Source organism: Oncorhynchus nerka, linkage group LG15 (assembly GCF_034236695.1).
Source record: "Oncorhynchus nerka isolate Pitt River linkage group LG15, Oner_Uvic_2.0, whole genome shotgun sequence".
Classification (NCBI taxonomy): Eukaryota; Metazoa; Chordata; class Actinopteri; order Salmoniformes; family Salmonidae; genus Oncorhynchus; species Oncorhynchus nerka.
This window is the reverse complement of record NC_088410.1, coordinates 69,776,314-69,794,398: the sequence shown is the minus strand read 5'-3', so window position 1 is coordinate 69,794,398 and position 18,085 is coordinate 69,776,314. Positions and strand designations below refer to the sequence as shown.

General features: G+C 41.2%; 1 protein-coding gene across 4 annotated transcripts in view; it reads right to left on the bottom strand.

Moving 5' to 3' along the window:
- Positions 1-11,847, bottom strand: part of LOC115143242 (cell division control protein 42 homolog) — a 24,677-nt gene extending 12,830 nt beyond the window's left edge. For 2 of the 4 annotated variants that reach the window (XM_029683415.2, XM_029683418.2), the window contains exons 1-2: positions 11,768-11,847; positions 1-37 (exon numbers count right to left, since the gene is read on the bottom strand). The exon at positions 1-37 is cut by the window's left edge and continues 104 nt beyond it. In XM_029683415.2, coding sequence (XP_029539275.1) covers position 1 — 1 coding nt within the window. In that variant the 5' untranslated portion in view covers positions 2-37; positions 11,768-11,847. Of the gene's footprint in view, positions 38-1,421; positions 1,443-11,538; positions 11,616-11,767 lie in introns of those variants that run through there. The other 2 variants (XM_029683416.2, XM_029683417.2) reach the window with 2 other exon arrangements.
- Positions 11,848-18,085: the final 6,238 nt, after the last annotated feature.

Sequence of the window (18,085 nt, the reverse complement as noted above, 5' to 3'; positions counted from 1 at the left end):
TAGCTGTGCTTTAGAAACCTCTCTACTCATTCAAGATCTAGAGTGTAAAAGAAGCAGAAGAGAGATTAGTGGGTAGAACGACAGCCTCAGAGACAGCTACAGGCTAATGAGCACCCTGTTCAAGGCCTACGCTTTTCTGTTTCTAAAATAACATGAAAATGTTGTCTTCATGCCATTTACATTCTCCATTCCAAGCAGCATGGTTGGACTGCGGACTGAGGTAGTGACAGCATACTGCCCGAGTGAACGTGAGAATCAGAGATGAGGAAGAAGACCGGTTGGAATAATCATGAGCTGAAGTTCACCCAGTGAGACAGACCGAGCTCTGACAGTCACTATCACACATCTCTTCCATGGGGTCTTCTGACCATCTCCCTCCATTTCTCTACTCACACACAACCGCTCTCAATACACATGCAGGTGTGTCATGTACACACACTACCCTCTCCTCTCCCTGTCATTACACACTTGCTCATTACATAAACCATGCTTTCATTACACACGCCATCCAGCCAGAGAGACCACATCACAGTTCAGTGAAAGAGAAGTGTTGGTTAAGAGGTGCAACAGTGACTACAGTCAACACCCAGACACATCTCCTGTTCCATAGCTGATTGACACAGGCCTGGTCTGTAAAACAACCTCTTGCCTGCCCCAAACCCTTCCGCATTACGGGGATTTCTTCAATAGATGACAGATGGGTTGAATAGAGAGTCAGGAATATTTCTAATCCACTCATCCCATTCTTTTAGATCTGAGGCGATAGGAGGAGACAGGGGCCTGTTCTGTAACTACACCTCCAGAAACGACCCTAATGGAGAAAACTATAGACAGAGGGAAGGACATTTGGGTCATTTAAATAGTAGTGTCATTCACACAAACAAGGCATGGCTGTGCAGGGTCACACATACAGCAGAGCTGGGCTGCTGGCATGGAGAAATGGGCTCCATCAGTGAGGAGAACACTGGGTTTTGTGATGCTACGGAATACACACCTCACACTGATCTTCACTTTACCCATCTACTACCCGTAGAACAAGCAAGACCAAGGTCGCAATAACGCAGAAATGGTCCGTTTTACTAGGGGGAAATCAGTAACCACAGAGAGGAAGTGGGAAGAAACCAACAAGCAGACAGGCAGACAAAGATCTGATTGGCTGACCTGGAAGAAGAGGGTGGCATACTTTCAATTGCAGCTATACATGTTTTGGGATAGATAAATATAAACGGATCAAACTGACCCAAGACACTGATTTGACAGCGAGGCCTAAATGCTTTATCATTAGCACAGCAACATCTAGTAGCAAATCAATAACCCATATCCACGCACAGTACTAGACAATGGCAGATGTTATTGGCACAACACATTTGAAATCAGCCTAAATAAAAATAAAACATTGTCTGTATACACACATCATTTACCATATTATTTCATGATAATATAGTGACGTCAGTCCCCAGCCACTGCAGGCCACTCACACAGACAACCAGGCCTGGAATTTTGTGATCTCAGGGGCATTTGGTCTTCAAGAGATTCCCAATCTGCCAGGGCACCAAGGCCATTAAACAAAATAGCCAAATAAATTGATTAGAAAACCGAAACACAGTAAAAATTCAGTTAAGAAAAGACAAGTCTATATAAAATGTTAAGGCTGACTCCAATTAGTCGACTGTTTGATCGTTAGGCTGTTGGTCGACCGAGATTGACTAAAACAAGCAGTAACAAATATACAGTACCAGTCAAAGGTTTGGACACCTCCTCATGCAAGGGGTTTTGTTTATTTTTTACTAGAAACCCCCCCAAAAAGTTCAATTAAAATATATTTTATAGGAGATTCTTCAAAGTAGCCACCCTTTGCCTTGATGACAGCTTTGCACACTCTTGGCATTCTCTCAACCAGCTTAGTGAGTTTGTCACCTAGAATGCATTTCAACTGACAGGTGTGCCTTGTTAAAAGTTAATAAGGAAAGAAATTCTGCAAATTATGGCAAGGACAGATCAATTAAGCAAAGAAAACGACAGTCCATCATTACATTATGACATGGTCAGTCAATGCGGAACATTGCCTTGAAGAAACTTGCAAGGTTCTTGAAGTCGCAAAAACCAAGTGCTATGATGAAACGGACTCTCATGAGGACCGCCACAGGAAAGGAAGACCCAGAGTTAGCTCTGCTGTAGAGGCTAAGTTCATTAGAGTTAACTGCACCTCAGAAATTGCAGTCCAAATAAATGCTTAAAAGTTCAAGTAACAGACAACATCAACTGTTTAGAGGAGACTACATGAATCAAGCATTCATGGTCTAATTGCTGCAAAGAAACCACTACTAAAGGAGACCAATAATAAGAAGAAACTTGCTTGGTCCAAGAAACACAAATAATGGACATTAGACCAATGGAAATCTGTCCTTTGGTCTGATGAGTCCAAATTTGAGATGTTTGGTTCCACTGCCGTGACTTTGTGAGACACAGAGTAGGTGAACGGATGATCTCTGCATGTGTGGTTCCCACCGTGAAGCATGGAGGAGGTGGGGTGATGGTGTTGAAGTGCTTTGCTGGTGACACTGTCAGTGATTTATTTAGGATTCAATGCACACTTAACCAGCATGGCTACCACAGTATTCTGCAGCAATAAGCAATCCCATCTGGTTTGGGCTTAGTGGGACTAACATTTGTTTTTCAACAGGACAATGACCCAATACACCTCCAGATTGTGTAAGGGCTATTTGACCAAGGAGAGTGATGGAGTGCTACATCAGATGACCTGGCCTCCACAATCACCTGACCTCAACCCAATTGGGATGGTTTGGGATGGGTTGGACCACATAGTGATGGAAAAGCAGCCAACAAGGGCTCAGCATGTGTGGGAACTCCTTCAAGATTGTTGGGAAAGCATTCCAGGTAAAGCTGGTTGAGAAAATGCCAAGAGTGTGCAAAGCTGTCATCAAGGCAAACGGTGGCTACTTTGAAGAATCCCAAATATAAAATATATTTTGATTCTTTAACACTCTGGGTTACTACATGATTCCATATGTGCTCTTTCATCGTTTTGATGTCCTCACTATTATTCTACAACATAGAAAAGAGTCAAAATAAAAACCCTTGAATGAAATGGCTACCCATACTATTTGCATCGTGTGAATTTTTGCTTTGATTCTTAGTGTATATCAATTATCCATAACATATACCCCAGGTTGTACATTTACCGTTAATTCCTAATCTACAATGTGTGTTACTTTGGTAATGCATTTCAATATTATTATTCCAGTCCTCCCATTTTCATTGTCTGAGAGGACACATTGTTTGCAGAGTTCACAACCTATGCTACAGTTGTGAGCAACAAGTTTGTTTATTTCATTCCATTTACGAGTTTCAACAATTTAGTCACCGTCTTTGGTTTGGAGTTCTCCTGTCAATGTTGAGTAAGGACGCGCACACATAGAAGTAAGCCTACATATAAACATATAAATGTTCCCTTATGGGGATCTGATACTATTTCTGATTGGCTTAACGCACCACCACTAATGACATTTAGAGCTTTTCAAGGAAACGTTTTCTTCACCCCAAACAGCAAGTAAATGAAGTCTTTTTTACATCCATTGAGAATTACAATAGTTCCACAATGTATTTTTTAAATCTTTCCAGCCCTCTCCCTTTTGATAACCACTCTGCGAAAAATCTCATGCTCTGACCCAGTGGAAACGTCATAAAATAGCCACACCCGATTACTTATCAGTGCTCGACTTGGCCTGAAATAGGTTCCGATACTGTTTTTGGGTGCTGCTACCGTTTATATTTAGGTGCAGGAGTTCCACAATACTTTTGAGCTAATATTCTAGAAGAGAAACAGGAGCTCAAGCAGTAGAACGTTTGAGGTGCCAGTACTCAGCTCTGGTGAGCTCCGGCCCAAGTCAAACACTGCTTCTTAAACCCTTGCGCAAATAGCCTACTGCTGCTTCTGTACGAAGCTCACTGGCGCTGGAAACTGAGCACCCAGAATATTTTATACAATGTTGCAAGTTTGCTAGCACAAGCTTCAGGCCAGACCCAAGTTAATAATTGATCATGTTTCAAGAAAAGTTCATCACAGAGTTCAAACTGCTGCATATACAGACACTGCTTGCACTGAATGCAAGAGAAGTTACAATTTCCCTAGTTAATATTGCCTGCTAACATTCATTTATTTTAACTAAATATGCAGTTCTTTATGTACTACTGTGCATTGATTTTAAGAAAGGCTTTGATGTTTATGATCAAGTACATTTGCGCAACGATCGTGCTTTTTTCGCAAATGCACTTTTCTTAAATCCTCACCCATTTGCGGAGTTGAAGTAGGCTGTAATTTGATGATAATTGAACAGGCATCGCATTGATTATATGCAACGCAGGACAAGCTAGTTAACCTGGTAATATCAACCATGTGTAGTTAACTAGTGATTATGAAAATATCCATTGTTTTTTTATAAGAGAAGTTTAATGCAAGCTAGCAACTTACCTTGGCTCCTTGCACCCACATGTACCACTAAGTAACAAAATATGGAAAAAGTCAAGGGGTGTGAATACTTTGAAGGCCAAACACCAGTCATGTTTGACAAATAATGTAGGATAATTCATTTTGATGCTGCACTCGTGTAACAGGTGTTCAGTCTGCCACGCAGTCTCCTTGTGGATTGCAATGTAATCGGCCATAATTGGCGCCCAAAAAGGCAGATTACAGATTGTTACGGGAAAAAATGTTTTATAAAAATCAGTCAACCTCTAATAGGAGATTTTACTAAAAAACACATAGGGTGTGTCTATGTATGGAAGAATATACGTTTAGAAATTGACCAATTGATTGGTCTAAAGAACAGACAACTTTCAGTCGACCAACATGTTGTTGTGGACAGCCCTAACAAATGTATATAAATAATTAGCCTACATGTCAAAGTGTAGGTGATAGACTATATGTATTGGCTACAGCTGACATGAGGGAGGCGCCAGAAACTACAGCCAAACTTGAACGAGACTTTTAATTACATATACAGTACCTTCAGAAAGTACTCACACCCCTTGAATTTTTACAATGTTGTTGTTACAGCCTGAATTTAAAATGTTCAAACACAATACCCCATAATGTCAAAGTGGAATATTTTTTTTTTAAATGATACTAGTTAATAATCTCAAATGTCTCAAGTCAATAAATATTTGACGCCTTTGTTATGGCAAGCCTAAATATGTTCAGGAGTCAAAATTTGCTTAAGTCACATAATACACAACATGACCAAAAGTACGTGGACATCTGCTTGAACATCTCATTCCAAAATCTTTGGCATTAATATGGAGTTGGTCCACCCTTTACTGCTATAACAGCCTCCACAATTATGGATATGATTTCCACTAGATGTTGGAACGGGGGAGTTGCTTCCATTCAGTCACAAGAACATTAGGGATGTCGGGCAGTAATATTGGGCGATTAGGCCTGGCTTGCAGTTCCAATTCATTCCAAAGGTGTTCAACGGGGTTGAGGTTAGGGCTAGTGCAAGCCAGTCAAGTTCTTCCACACCTATCGACAAAAACATTTCTGTATGGTTCTTGCTTTGTGGGCATTGTCATGCTGAAACAGGAAAGGGCCTTCCCCAAACTGTTACCACGAAGTTGAAAGCACAGAAACGTCTAGAATGTTTTTCTATGCTGTAGAGCTTGCAGAACTTAGAAAATAATAAATGGGTGTCGAAAGCTCATAGACTTAAGGCATCAGCATGATTCAGTTTGGCTAGCCGACCCCAACAAGTGTGCTCATACTCTTAAAAGACCTTTGCTTGATTTAAAAATAAAAAATAAAAGCAGTAATAGTACTGTTAGTCTGAATTAATCAAACATAAATCGGAAATGAATTACATTTCTTGAGATCTTAGTTGTGCAATTTTACAACTAAGATGTTTGTATTTCTCAATGAAAAAATGTGCAGGAAAACAAGTCGTCTCTTGTTGAACGACAACATCATTTATTGAAGAATATCTACTGTTGACCAATCACCGACGAAGGGACATAGACTCCGCTACAGAATAATGTGCCCGAAAAGCCTTCAAAATCTGTACCTTAGTCCAAACCAAACATGAAACATCACAGAAAGGAGTCATAATATGCAAACTCTTCTGAACAGTTTTGGCTGGAGAGCATGCCAAAAAGACTCACAGCTGTAATCGCTGTCAAAGGTCATTCTAACATACATTGACACAGGGGGTTGAATACTTATCTAAATCAAGATAGTGTTTAATTTTCCTAAAATGTTAACATTTTTCTTCCACTTGGACAGAGTATCATGTAGATCGTTGACAGAAAATGACAATTAGATTTATTTTAATACCAGATTTATTTTAATACCACTGCAAATGCGAGTGGTTTCACGGCAGAGACGGAAAGAGCTAAAGACTTAAAACATGTTCAAGTGACCAGGATTGTGTCTTTGGCTGGTGGACAACAAAAGAAAATTGAAAACATGAGAAATACTTGTTTCAATGGCATATGTGGACAAGTTTATAAAACAATCCCCTTACTATTCCTATGGTCGGAACTAGTCTAGGGAGGTAAAATAAATAAAAACATGTATTTGGAAAAAGCCACTGGATGATTTTTCAACACTGCCAATACTGTTGAAACTAATTCTTAAGTGTTTTTTATTATAAATTTGAATACGTGTAGCTACTTTAAGTAAAATACCTGCAGTCAACTTGTGCAATGGTTCAGGAGATAAAAAAAAACATTGGGTTCTTCATGTCACCCGTTACATTATTATGGCGCTTACTGTAGTCCCCAGTCACGTGATGTTTGATTCCAAGCACACAAAGATGAGACCCGAGCCTTGTGAATCACTAACTGTAGTGCAGCATGCGCCATGTGATCCAATTACAGTACGGAATACACAGCTAAATATCTTCAAACTATTCAAAGTTGACTGTCTAAAAATGTGCTAAATGCTCTGCAGTTGTGCATTTGGTTTGCTAATTTAGTAGCTAGTTAGCTATCTAGCTAAGTGGTTAACTCTTCCACAATCAACCATTCACTTGATACCAGCAGAAAATCCCCTCCTGGATCAAGAGCCTTGCTGGCTAGTATTTGTTTTGTGCGTGCAGCAAACCGAGTTGCATTTGAGTTACTTGTACAGATTCTGACCAAAAATATACAAAAAGTTCGTAGTGCGTTCATTAGCATTAAGTTAGCATGCTCTATGAGATTTTACATGTACTTGTTAGCATTGCTAACCTTTGGATTACAGAGTATCATTGGGGTTTGAAAACAACGCCCCTTGTGTTCAATGCAGGTATTACATATTACCTTTAGCACTTACACTGAACAAAAAAAAAAAAAATGAAATGCAACAAAGATTTTACTGAGGTACAGTTCATATAAGGAAATTAGTTCATTGAAATAAATTAATTAGGCCCTAATATATGGATTTCACATGACTGGGCAGGGGTGCAGCCATGGGTGGACATAGACCCAACCACTGGGGAGCAAGGCCAAGTCAATCAAAATGAGTACTCCTCAGATTCATCAGTCGGACAGCTGCAGTCAGCATACCAATTGCACACTCCCTCAAAACTTGACACATTTGTGGCATTGTGTTGTATGACTGAACTACACATTTTTAAAGTGGCCTTTTTACTGTCCCCAGCACAAGGTGCACCTGTGTAATGATCGTGCCGTTTAATCAGCTTCTTGATATGCCACACCTGTTTATTTCAGCTCATATATATAAGAGCGAGAGCGAGAAATGTGTGAGTACACAAACAGTCAAAAGAGGTCAAATGCCAATCCCCAGTACAGATAACTCATCCAGAGCTCTTTGACTTCTGGCAGAAAGCAATTCAAAGATATGATGGCAATCATTTAGTTGTGAATTGCATACAAATGTAGCGAGGAAGAGAGAGAAAGCAAGACTGCAAGTCATATTTCAAGTGAGCAAGAGAGCGTAGGAGTGAAAGAAACAGCGTGTGCAAACAAACTGGTCATGCACAGATGGACCCCATCCTTCCATACCACAACACCCTAAGGATGTGGTGCTGACCATCGTTCTGGCCCAGTAGGACACACAGCAGATTGATCAGGGTGTTCTCTTTCTACAGTGACTCCAGGCAGCTGGACACTGGCTGGGGTGAGTTGATGCAGATGCCAAGTTATGAGTGATAGCACTGTTTAGGTGGTCTGCACGAGAAGAACCCACAGACGTCCAAACTAGAGGTTGACCGATTAATCGGAATGGCTGATTAATTAGGGCCGATTTCAAGTTTTCATAACAATCGGAAATCGGTATTTTTGGGCGCCGATTTTTAAAAATTAAAAAAAAAAAAATTTTTATGCCTTTATTTAACTAGGCAAGTCAGTTAAGAACACATTCTTATTTTCAATGACGGCCTAGGAACGGTGGGTTAACTGCCTTGTTCAGGGGCAGAGCAACAGATTTTCACCTTGTCAGCTCAGGGGATTCAATCTCGCAACCTTACAGATAACTAGTCCAACGCAATAACGACCTGCCTCTCTCGTTGCACTCCACAAGGAGACTGCCTGTTACGCGAATGCAGTAAGCCAAGGTAAGTTGCTAGCTAGCATTAAACTTATCTTATAAAAAAACAATCAATCAAAATCACTAGTTAACTACACATGGTTGATGATATTACTAGATATTATCTAGCGTGTCCTGCTTTGCATATAATCTGACTGAGCATACAAGCATACAAGTATCTGACTGAGCGGTGGTAGGCAGAAGCAGGCGTGTAAACATTCATTCAAACAGCACTTTCATGCGTTTTGCCAGCAGCTCTTCGTTGTGCGTCAAGCATTGCGCTGTTTATGACTTCAAGCCTATCAACTCCCGAGATGAGGCTGGTGTAACCGAAGTGAAATGGCTAACTAGGGGGACGGAAGCTATACTGTTACAGTGGAAATACTAAAGTGCCTATAAGAACATCCAATAGTCAAAGGTTAATGAAATACAAATGGTATAGAGGGAAATAGTGCTATAATTCCTATAACAACTACAACCTAAAACTTATTACCTGGGAATATTGAAGACTCATGTTAAAAGGAACCACCAGCTTTCATGTGTTCTCATGTTCTGAGCAAGGAACTGAAACATTAGCTTTCTTACATAGCACATATTGCACTTTTACATTCTTCTCCAACACTTTGTTTTTGCATTATTTAAACCAAATTGAACATGTTTCATTATTTACTTGAGGGTAAATTGATTTTATTTATGTATTATATTAAGTTAAAATAAGTGTTCATTCAGTATTGTTGTAATTGTCATTATTACAAATAAATAAAAATAAATAGGCTGTTTAATCGGTATCGGCTTCTTGGGTCCTCCAATAATCGGTATCGGTATTGAAAAATCATAATCGTTCTACCTCTAGTCCAAACGTTGCCACATCTAGCCCCTCCACCCTGAGCGGTTTACCAGACAAAACTGGGACCCATTAAAGCCTATTGCTGCCCCCTGCTAGATTAATGAGCATGTTCAACCCACAGCCTGCAAAATGTTTTCTCACCTTGTCTGTCTAGTAGCACTGACAGTCTATCTGTCTACCCATATTTTACCCTGCACTGACACTGTCTATTTTTAACTAATCAACACTGTTAATAGCTAATACAATCATCATACTTCCAGAAGGGTGACCTGCATGACCAAAGCAGATGTCATGAGACGGCTACAGCTAATTCTGCCAAGGCCAAGTCAAAACGGATGGACTCAAAGTAGGCACAACAGCCTGGGGTTTGGGCCATCTAGTGGTTACAGACACCATCTTTGGTGCACGTAGACCCATGAGAGCATAGGATCCTATCCCGATCCCGGCGTTCCAAACACACACACACTTCTGTTCATCATTTGATATAGGCCAATAAAATGTACTGTTAAAAGGAAACTCCAATAGTTGCCAACCAACACCAAGCAATGTGGACTTTTCACCTGTGGACTCAAGACTACACTGAATCTGTCTGACTGTCAATACTGATTCTGTGGGTTTATCTATAAGCTTATTTCACTGATCTGGCTGAACTTGCTTCCGAGTGCTGGCTGGCCTACAAATACAAATGAGTGGATAAAGGCTGATGCAGTCATTACTACAACTGTAAAGTGTCTCCATCGCCACACACGCATCTAATGTTGAACTAATACTAGCGGGTGTTCGGCTATTCCAAGAATGTCTAAAGAGAAGATTCTCCATCCCACTCCTTTGTATTTGCAAGGGTTCACTGTAATAAAAATTCTGCAAGAAACTCAGTAGAAATGTGAAATTAGGCTACCCTTCCTAGCAAACCAATATGTCGTCTCATATCTATGGCACTTCTACAGTACGAAAAAAGTATTCAAATGTATGCACTCACTACTGTAATTTGCTCTGTGTAAGAGTGTCTGCTAAATGACTCATATTTTAAAATGTAGAGAGCAGGGGACACAGAATGTAGTTGTACAATTGTTTTCAGGGACTTCCTCCTCTTGGCTTACAGTTAAATGCTGTGCAGTAATAGGCTACCAAAACAAGCTCTATCTGCAAGGCGGTGTCTGGTATTACGCGGGGTTTGCTCACCCTGAAAGGCTTTAGTGATCATTCACAGCCTCCCTGTTTCCTTCCTACTGGCTATGTAGAAAAACACAGACTCACATACTGCTAACCAGCCCTTCAATCAAAGGTCCATGTTAGTAAAGACAGCCAAATTACTATTACTGCACACCACTGTACTGTCTGGTACACCAAGCAAATTAAATCAACGTACTACAGAAAGTCAATCATGTTCAGTTGGATCCCGTTTCTATTAGCACTGACTATATAGGGCACTGTGTAATAGGGGAAATCAGCTCTACACAAGACAATTTACCACACACACTTTCCTATGGCATGGATCAAGTTCAACTACCTTGATTAGAATTAGTCTGGGTAATTAGCATGGAAGGCCAGTCGTCGTCTGTTTTATTGCAACATCCAACATTATTGGATTATTTAGCTATGCAATCAATTTTAGTGCGGATTCAACATCCGGACTTCACAGGAATGCAGCATCATCAAAACATTGGCCGAATGTCAACCGTAACTTCTTAGCTGGGTAAATGATGAATAATGTCCTGGTAATAACATACGAGCTAAATAACGTAACGGATCGTACTAGTCGATGGCCTAATCTGTTTGGTGACAATTTTATCACATTGATAGGGAAATGTTCGACAATCACAACAATTTGCAAAATAATAACACGCCTAGGTAATATTAACGTTACATTTACAAACTACATTGTCTTGAAATAATTAAACATTGTGTGTTCTGGCTACCATCGTTTAGTTTCCCTTCCCGGCTCTCAGTAACGTTACTCTCCCTGGCAGTTTTCAGCAGTGAGCAACCATCGCCATTCGAGCTACTTAGTTATCCAAGTTCACAGTTAGCAACAGTGCGATCGGTCAATGATGAATAAATACATAATAACGTGATTTGTTTTCATATGAACCCTGTCATACCGGTTAGCTCATTTAGATATAATATTTAATTGAAAATGAATGATTACCGTTGACCTAGCTTGCTCTCAACTTCCTCTGCTGCTAGCTAGTAACGTTAGTTTGCAGTAGACTGGCTGGCAAGCGGATGCTGTTGTTAAATGAGATTGACAAAATGAAGCATTTTATCTCCAATTAAGTAAACAACCAGATACATACGTTGATAGTGACATGCTAGTAATAACAGTTTTTAACCACTCTTCGGGGGAAAATTATTGATGAAAAAGTGATTTTCCGTACCGTCTCCTCTCTGTCTCTGCGCGGGCGTTGGCAGGTTCGCGCTTGGGGGTTTCTAGTCCAAATTGCAGGGGCACGTTGCGTATGACGTAATGCGTGACATGCTAATCACAAATCACTTGTAGCTAAATGTATTGATTTACTACAAATTATTTACATTTCAATAACAGTGTACATTGATGTTTTCCGTAGTAAGACTAGTATAGTACAATACTGGATTTATCTTACCATGTGGTAATGAAAGTTATGAAAACACCTGCCTTTTCGCAGTCACCTGTATATTATAAGTAGATGGAGAGAATCTCATTCGGTTTCCAACGGAAACATTCGCACAAAAGATCATTATTTTGACCATGATTATTATTTTAACTCCACTCCACTCAATCAAAGAGACTAATGTAGTCTGATTGTATCTTTGTGAAGTGTCACAGGAAATATATGGCTACATTTGCATTGGCTACTATTTGCACATTGCTACAACACTATAGATAGCCATAAAATGAGAGTTGAAATGTCGCTATTTCTTTGGAACTTTTCTGAGTGTACTGTTTACTGTTCATTGTTTATTAATGAGAGTTGAAATGTCGCTATTTCTTTGGAACTTTTCTGAGTGTACTGTTTACTGTTCATTGTTTATTTCACGTTTGTTTATTATCTATTTCACTCCTTTAACAGTGGTGGTTGTTTAGATATTTGAGGCATTGGAGAAAACAATAAACAGAGTACGAAGAATACATTTCCAGTTCGTAAAAGGAGAGCAAATGTCCACAAAGGCTACTGGACTTGGTTTTCAAACCCAATATAAAGTTACATAAAGCACTTTTGTTGGTCGCTAATTTTGTGCCTCTCCCAACTACGGATTCATTAGTTTGTCTGTGTGTATATGTGTACCATTGGTTGCTTGTTTTCTTATAAGATAAATTGGGGCTAGTACAAGAAGAACCTGAACTAGTGCAATGATTGCGAAGAATGTGGCAAAACCTTCACTCTTGAGGCCTTTATGAGTCCAAAAACTCGGACCGGTTCCGAAATGGACCTGGGGCTTTCCCACCCGGACCCGATATGCATAAATTCATGTAAAAAAATATAGAGGCCCGTTCTGAACGAATCCAAGGACAACAAGACCCGATCAGTATAGACCTGCACTGTAAAAACAAACTAAATATATATATATATATATATATATATATATATATATATATAGAGAGAGAGAGAGAGAGAGAATCCGACAACTAGACCCGATCAGTATAGACCTGCACTGTAAAAACATATCTGTCATTTTACTGGACATGTAAACATGTTTCCCATGCCAATAAAACCCTTGAATTGAGTTGAGTGGTGGTGTCCTGTCGGCCAGGCAGTTGGCATGGTGCAGGAGCAGATAAGGTCAAAGTAGTGGAATGGGGTAGTGGGTAGGGTAATTAAAAATATATTTGTATTTTATTTTTCTCGTTTCCCGTTTTGTATCACAAAGGGTAATGGATTTATATTATAGTTCAGTTGGTGGCAGTAATGCAACATATTGTATGTTAAACTCCACCGAATAATCTGCTGAGTGTGGAGACGCGCAGGTTGGATAGATAGTGCTGTTTGTGGGATTGGAGAGGATTGGAGTGGTGGTAGCTTTTGCTGGGTTCCCGCCCATGTGGGTGTGTAGGGTAATGAGAAGGCTGATGTGGTGGCTAAGAGTGCGGTGAGGAGAGAGGGGGTAGATATTCAGGTCCCGCTGGGCCGCAGGGAAGTCAAGTCCTTGATCCGGGCTCAATCTTTGGCAAAGGGAGTGGGATGCTAGAAGTAAGGGGAGGCAATTTTATAATGTGCAGTTAAGGAAGAGGTGGGGAGTATGGGATGTAGGAGAGAGGAAGTTGTGTGGAGTAAACTACGGTTTGGGCACACAGGTTTGAATGCCACATTGTGGATGATGGGGAGACATGAAACAGGTCTGTGTGATGAGATGTTCTTAATGTTTGGTAAACTCAGTGCAGTACCAGTCAAATGTTTGGACTCAACTACTCGTTCAAGGGTTTTTCTTTATTTTTACTATTTTCTACATTGTAGAATAATAGTGAACACATCAAAACTATGAAATAACACACATGGAATCATGTAGTATCAAAAAAGTGTTTAACAAATCAAATATATATATTTTTTGAGATTCTTCAAATTAGCCAAATAGGGCTATCTTCTGTATAACAACCCTACCTTGTCACAACACAACTTATTGGCTCAAACGGAAATAAATTCCACAAATTAACTTTTAACAAGGCCCACCTGTTAATTGAAATGCATTCCAGGTGACTACCTCATGAAGCTGGTTGAGAGAATGCAAATAGTTTGCAAAGCTGTCATCAAGGCAAAGGGTGGCTACTTTGAGGAATCTAAAATCTAAAATATATTTTGATTTCGTTAACACTTTTTTGGTTACTACATGTGTTATTATTATGTCATAGTTTTGATGTCTTCACTGTTATTTTATTAGAAAATAGTAAATATAAAGAACCCCTCTTTAGTATTCAGACCCTTTACTCTGTACTTTGTTGAAGCCCCTTTGATAGCGATTACAGCCTTGATTCTTCTTGGGTATGATGCTATAAGCTTGACACACCTGTATTTGGAGACTTTCTTCCATTCTTTTCTGCAGATCCTCTCAAGCTCGGTCAGGTTGGATGGAGAGCGTCGCTGCACAGCTATTTTCAGGTGTCCCCAGAGATGTTTGATCGGGTTCAACTCCGGGCTGAGACTGGGCCACTTAAGGACATTCAGAGACTTGTCTCGAAGCCACTCACCTCTGTCATCATGAAGTGCTTTGAGAGACTAGTCAAGGATCATATCACCTCTACACTACCTGTCATCCTAGACCCACTTCAATTTGCTTACCGCCCCAATAGATCCACAGACGATGCTATCGCCATCACTTTGCACAGTGCACTCTGCACTATCCCATCTAGACAAGAGGTAATACCTATGTAAGAATGCTGTTTATTGACTATACAGTAGCTCTGCATTCAACACCATAGTACCCTCCAAGCTCATCATTAAGTTGAAGGCCCTGGGTCTGAACCCCGCTCTGTGCAACTGGGTCCTGGATTTCCTGACGGGCCGCCCCAGATGGTGAAGGTAGGAAACACCTCCACTCCGCTGATCCTCAACACTGGGGCCTCACAAGGGTGTGTGCTCAGCACCCTCCTGTACTCCCTGTTCATCCATGACTGCGTGGCCAAGCACGCCTCCAACTCAATCATCAAGTTTGCAGACGGCACAACATTAGTAGGCTGGATTACCAAAGATGACGATACACCCTACAGGGAGGAGGTAAGGACTCTGGGAGTGTGGTGCCTGGAAACAACCTATCACTCAACGTCAACAAAACAAAGGAGATGATCGTGGACTTCAGGAAACAGCAGAGGGTGCACCCCCTTATCTCATCGACGGGACTGCAGTGGAGAAGGTGGAAAGCTTCAAATTCCTGGCCGTACACATCACTGACAAACTGAAATGTACCACCCACACAGAAAGTGTGGTGAAGAAGGCGTAACAGAGCCACTTCAACCTCAGGAGGCTAAAGAAATGTGTCTTGTCACCTAAAACCCTGACAAACTTTTACAGATGCACAATTGAAAGCATCCTGTCAGGCTGTATCACCGCCTGGTACGGCAATTGCACTGCCCGCAACTGTAAGGTTCTCTAGAGCAGGGCTGCCCAACCCTCTTCCTGGAGATCTACCGTGCTGTAGGTTTTTAACAATTTAACACACCTGATTCTACTAATTAGCTGCTCAACAAGACCTTAACTAGCTGAATCAGATATGCTAAATTAGGGTTGGACTGAAAACCTACAGGACATTAGATCTCCATGAAGAGGGTTGGGCAGCCTTGCTCTAGAGCAGGGGTGTCAAACATACGGCCCGCGGGCCGGAACCGGCCCCCAAGGAGGTTCGATCAGGCCCGCAGGATAATTTGAAAGTGGAAAAAATGCATAAAAGACATGGAATTAATATTTTTAATTCGCTGCAATTCATGGATTATCCGCTAAGGGGCGCACTCTTTCCATCAGAGTAGAAGACAAGCCGCATCACTGAGACAGACTGAAAACAGCAGACGGTATCAATGCGCCATCTGCTGCTTGTTACGACGTTGTTAATACCTTGGTCTCTACCTCTCCGCTACACCCTCATTAGCCAAAATGTCGTTATCCAAACGGAGAAAAGTAGATAAGGAGTGTAGAATTTTCAAAGAAAAATGGACCACGTCCTATTTATTTACAGAGATGCACGGAAAACCTTCGTGCTTGGTGTGTTTGCAACAAGTTTCGGTATTGAAGGAATATAATATTCGACGCCACTACGAGACTCATCACAGCGAAAAATATGACGGCTTGCAAGGACAACTGAGAAGAGATAAGATTAACGAATTGCTGGCGGGTCTGAGGAAACAGCAGTCAACTTTCATCCAGAGCCGAGAAGTCAGTGAAGCAGCGGTAAAAGCCAGCTACCTAATTGCTAGCGAAATAGCATTAGCATCGAAGCCGTATTCCGACGGTGACTTTGTTAAACGATGCATGATGAAGGCGGCTGAACTTGTATGTCCCGAGAAGCGACAAGCTTTTGCCAATATTAGCCTGACGAGGAATACTATAGCAGAGAGGATTTCGGAACTATCGGCAGATTTAGACAGTCAATTGAAACAGAGAGTCAAGTCATTTATTGCATTTTCCGTGGCAATTGACGAGAGCACTGACATCACAGACGTGGCCCAACTGGCCATATTTATTCGAGGAGTTGATGAGACATTGACTGTTACTGAAGAGTTTCTTGAGTTGGTGCCAATGATGGACACCACAACAGCCGAGGACATTTTCGGCTCTGTCGTTGCTGCATTGGACAGAGTTGGAGTGGACTGGTCCCGCGCTGTCAGCCTGGCTACAGACGGCGCGCCATCCATGGTCGGAAAGAAAGCAGGTGTCGCGACAAAGTTCAAAGACAAAGTACAAGCCCTTAATGGAGGAGATCGTTTCTGGACATTTCACTGTATTTTGCACCAGGAGGCATTGTGTTGCAAGTCGCTGAAAATGGACCACGTCATGGAGGTGGTTGTTCGCACTGTAAATTTCATCCGGTCCAGAGGTCTGAACCATCGTCAGTTTGACAAACTTCTCAGCGACAGCAACATTACCCACAGCCTGCCATACCACACTGAAGTGAGATGGTTAAGCCGAGGCGCTGTGCTGAGGCATTTCTTTGATCTACGAGAGGAAATCGGACAGTTCATGGAGAAAAAAGGAAAACCGGTGTTGGAATTACAATCTCAGGAATGGCTACGGGACCTTGCATTCTTGGTTGATATTACTGAACACTTGAACAATCTGAACAAAATGTTGCAAGCTGACTTTGTGGGAGATGCAACTGGCAAATGGCAACCCTGCTCATTTCCCCTGTCTGAGAGATGTGTGTGTGACCAGACCTGATGCGGACATGAAACGGTACAAAGACAAAATTGCAGGACTACTGCGGGAGTTTGAGAAACGTTTTCAGGTATTTGGTGAACTTGAGACAGAATTTTCAGTTTTCGCTCACCTTTCACAGTTAAAGCTTCTGATCTGCCGGTCGAAATTCAGCTAGAGATAATTGATTTGCAGTGTGATGCAGATTTGAAGGGCAAATTTGCCTCTGTAGGTCTGGACAGATTTTATCAGTATCTACTACCAGGGTACCCCAAATTAACAGCCCTGGCTGCTAAAATTTTGTGCATGTTTGGGACAACCTACCTTTGTGAACAAATTTTCTCAGTGATGAATATCAATAAAACAAAAATGCGTTCAAGGCTCACAAACAAGCACTTAAATGACATTCTGAAAGTGACAGCTAGTCAGGACATGACACCTGGTGTTGATGCACTTGTACAGGCCAAAAGATGCCAAGTTTCAGGAACAAATACAAGTCCAGACTAGACTAACACCTTTAAAATGCTGCCTTAGATACTGTTTGCATTGAAAGAATACAGCTCTGTGAAGATGAATCCTTACTGTGGTGATTTAAAAAATGTGCACTTTAATGTTAGTCAGCAGCTTCAAAACAAAAGTTGTGTGATGGAATTCTACTGTTCATACAACTCCATAAATTTTCAATTTCGTGGAGCAGTGTAGCAGAGTATGGTATAATTTTAATGGTCCGGCCCACTTGACATCTCCCTAGGCCGTATGTGGCCCACGATGCGAAATGAGTTTGACACCCCTGCTCTAGAGGGTGGTGCGGTCTGCCCAACTCATTACCAGGGCAAGTAACCAGGGGCCAACTACCCGCCCTCCAGGACACCTACAGCACTC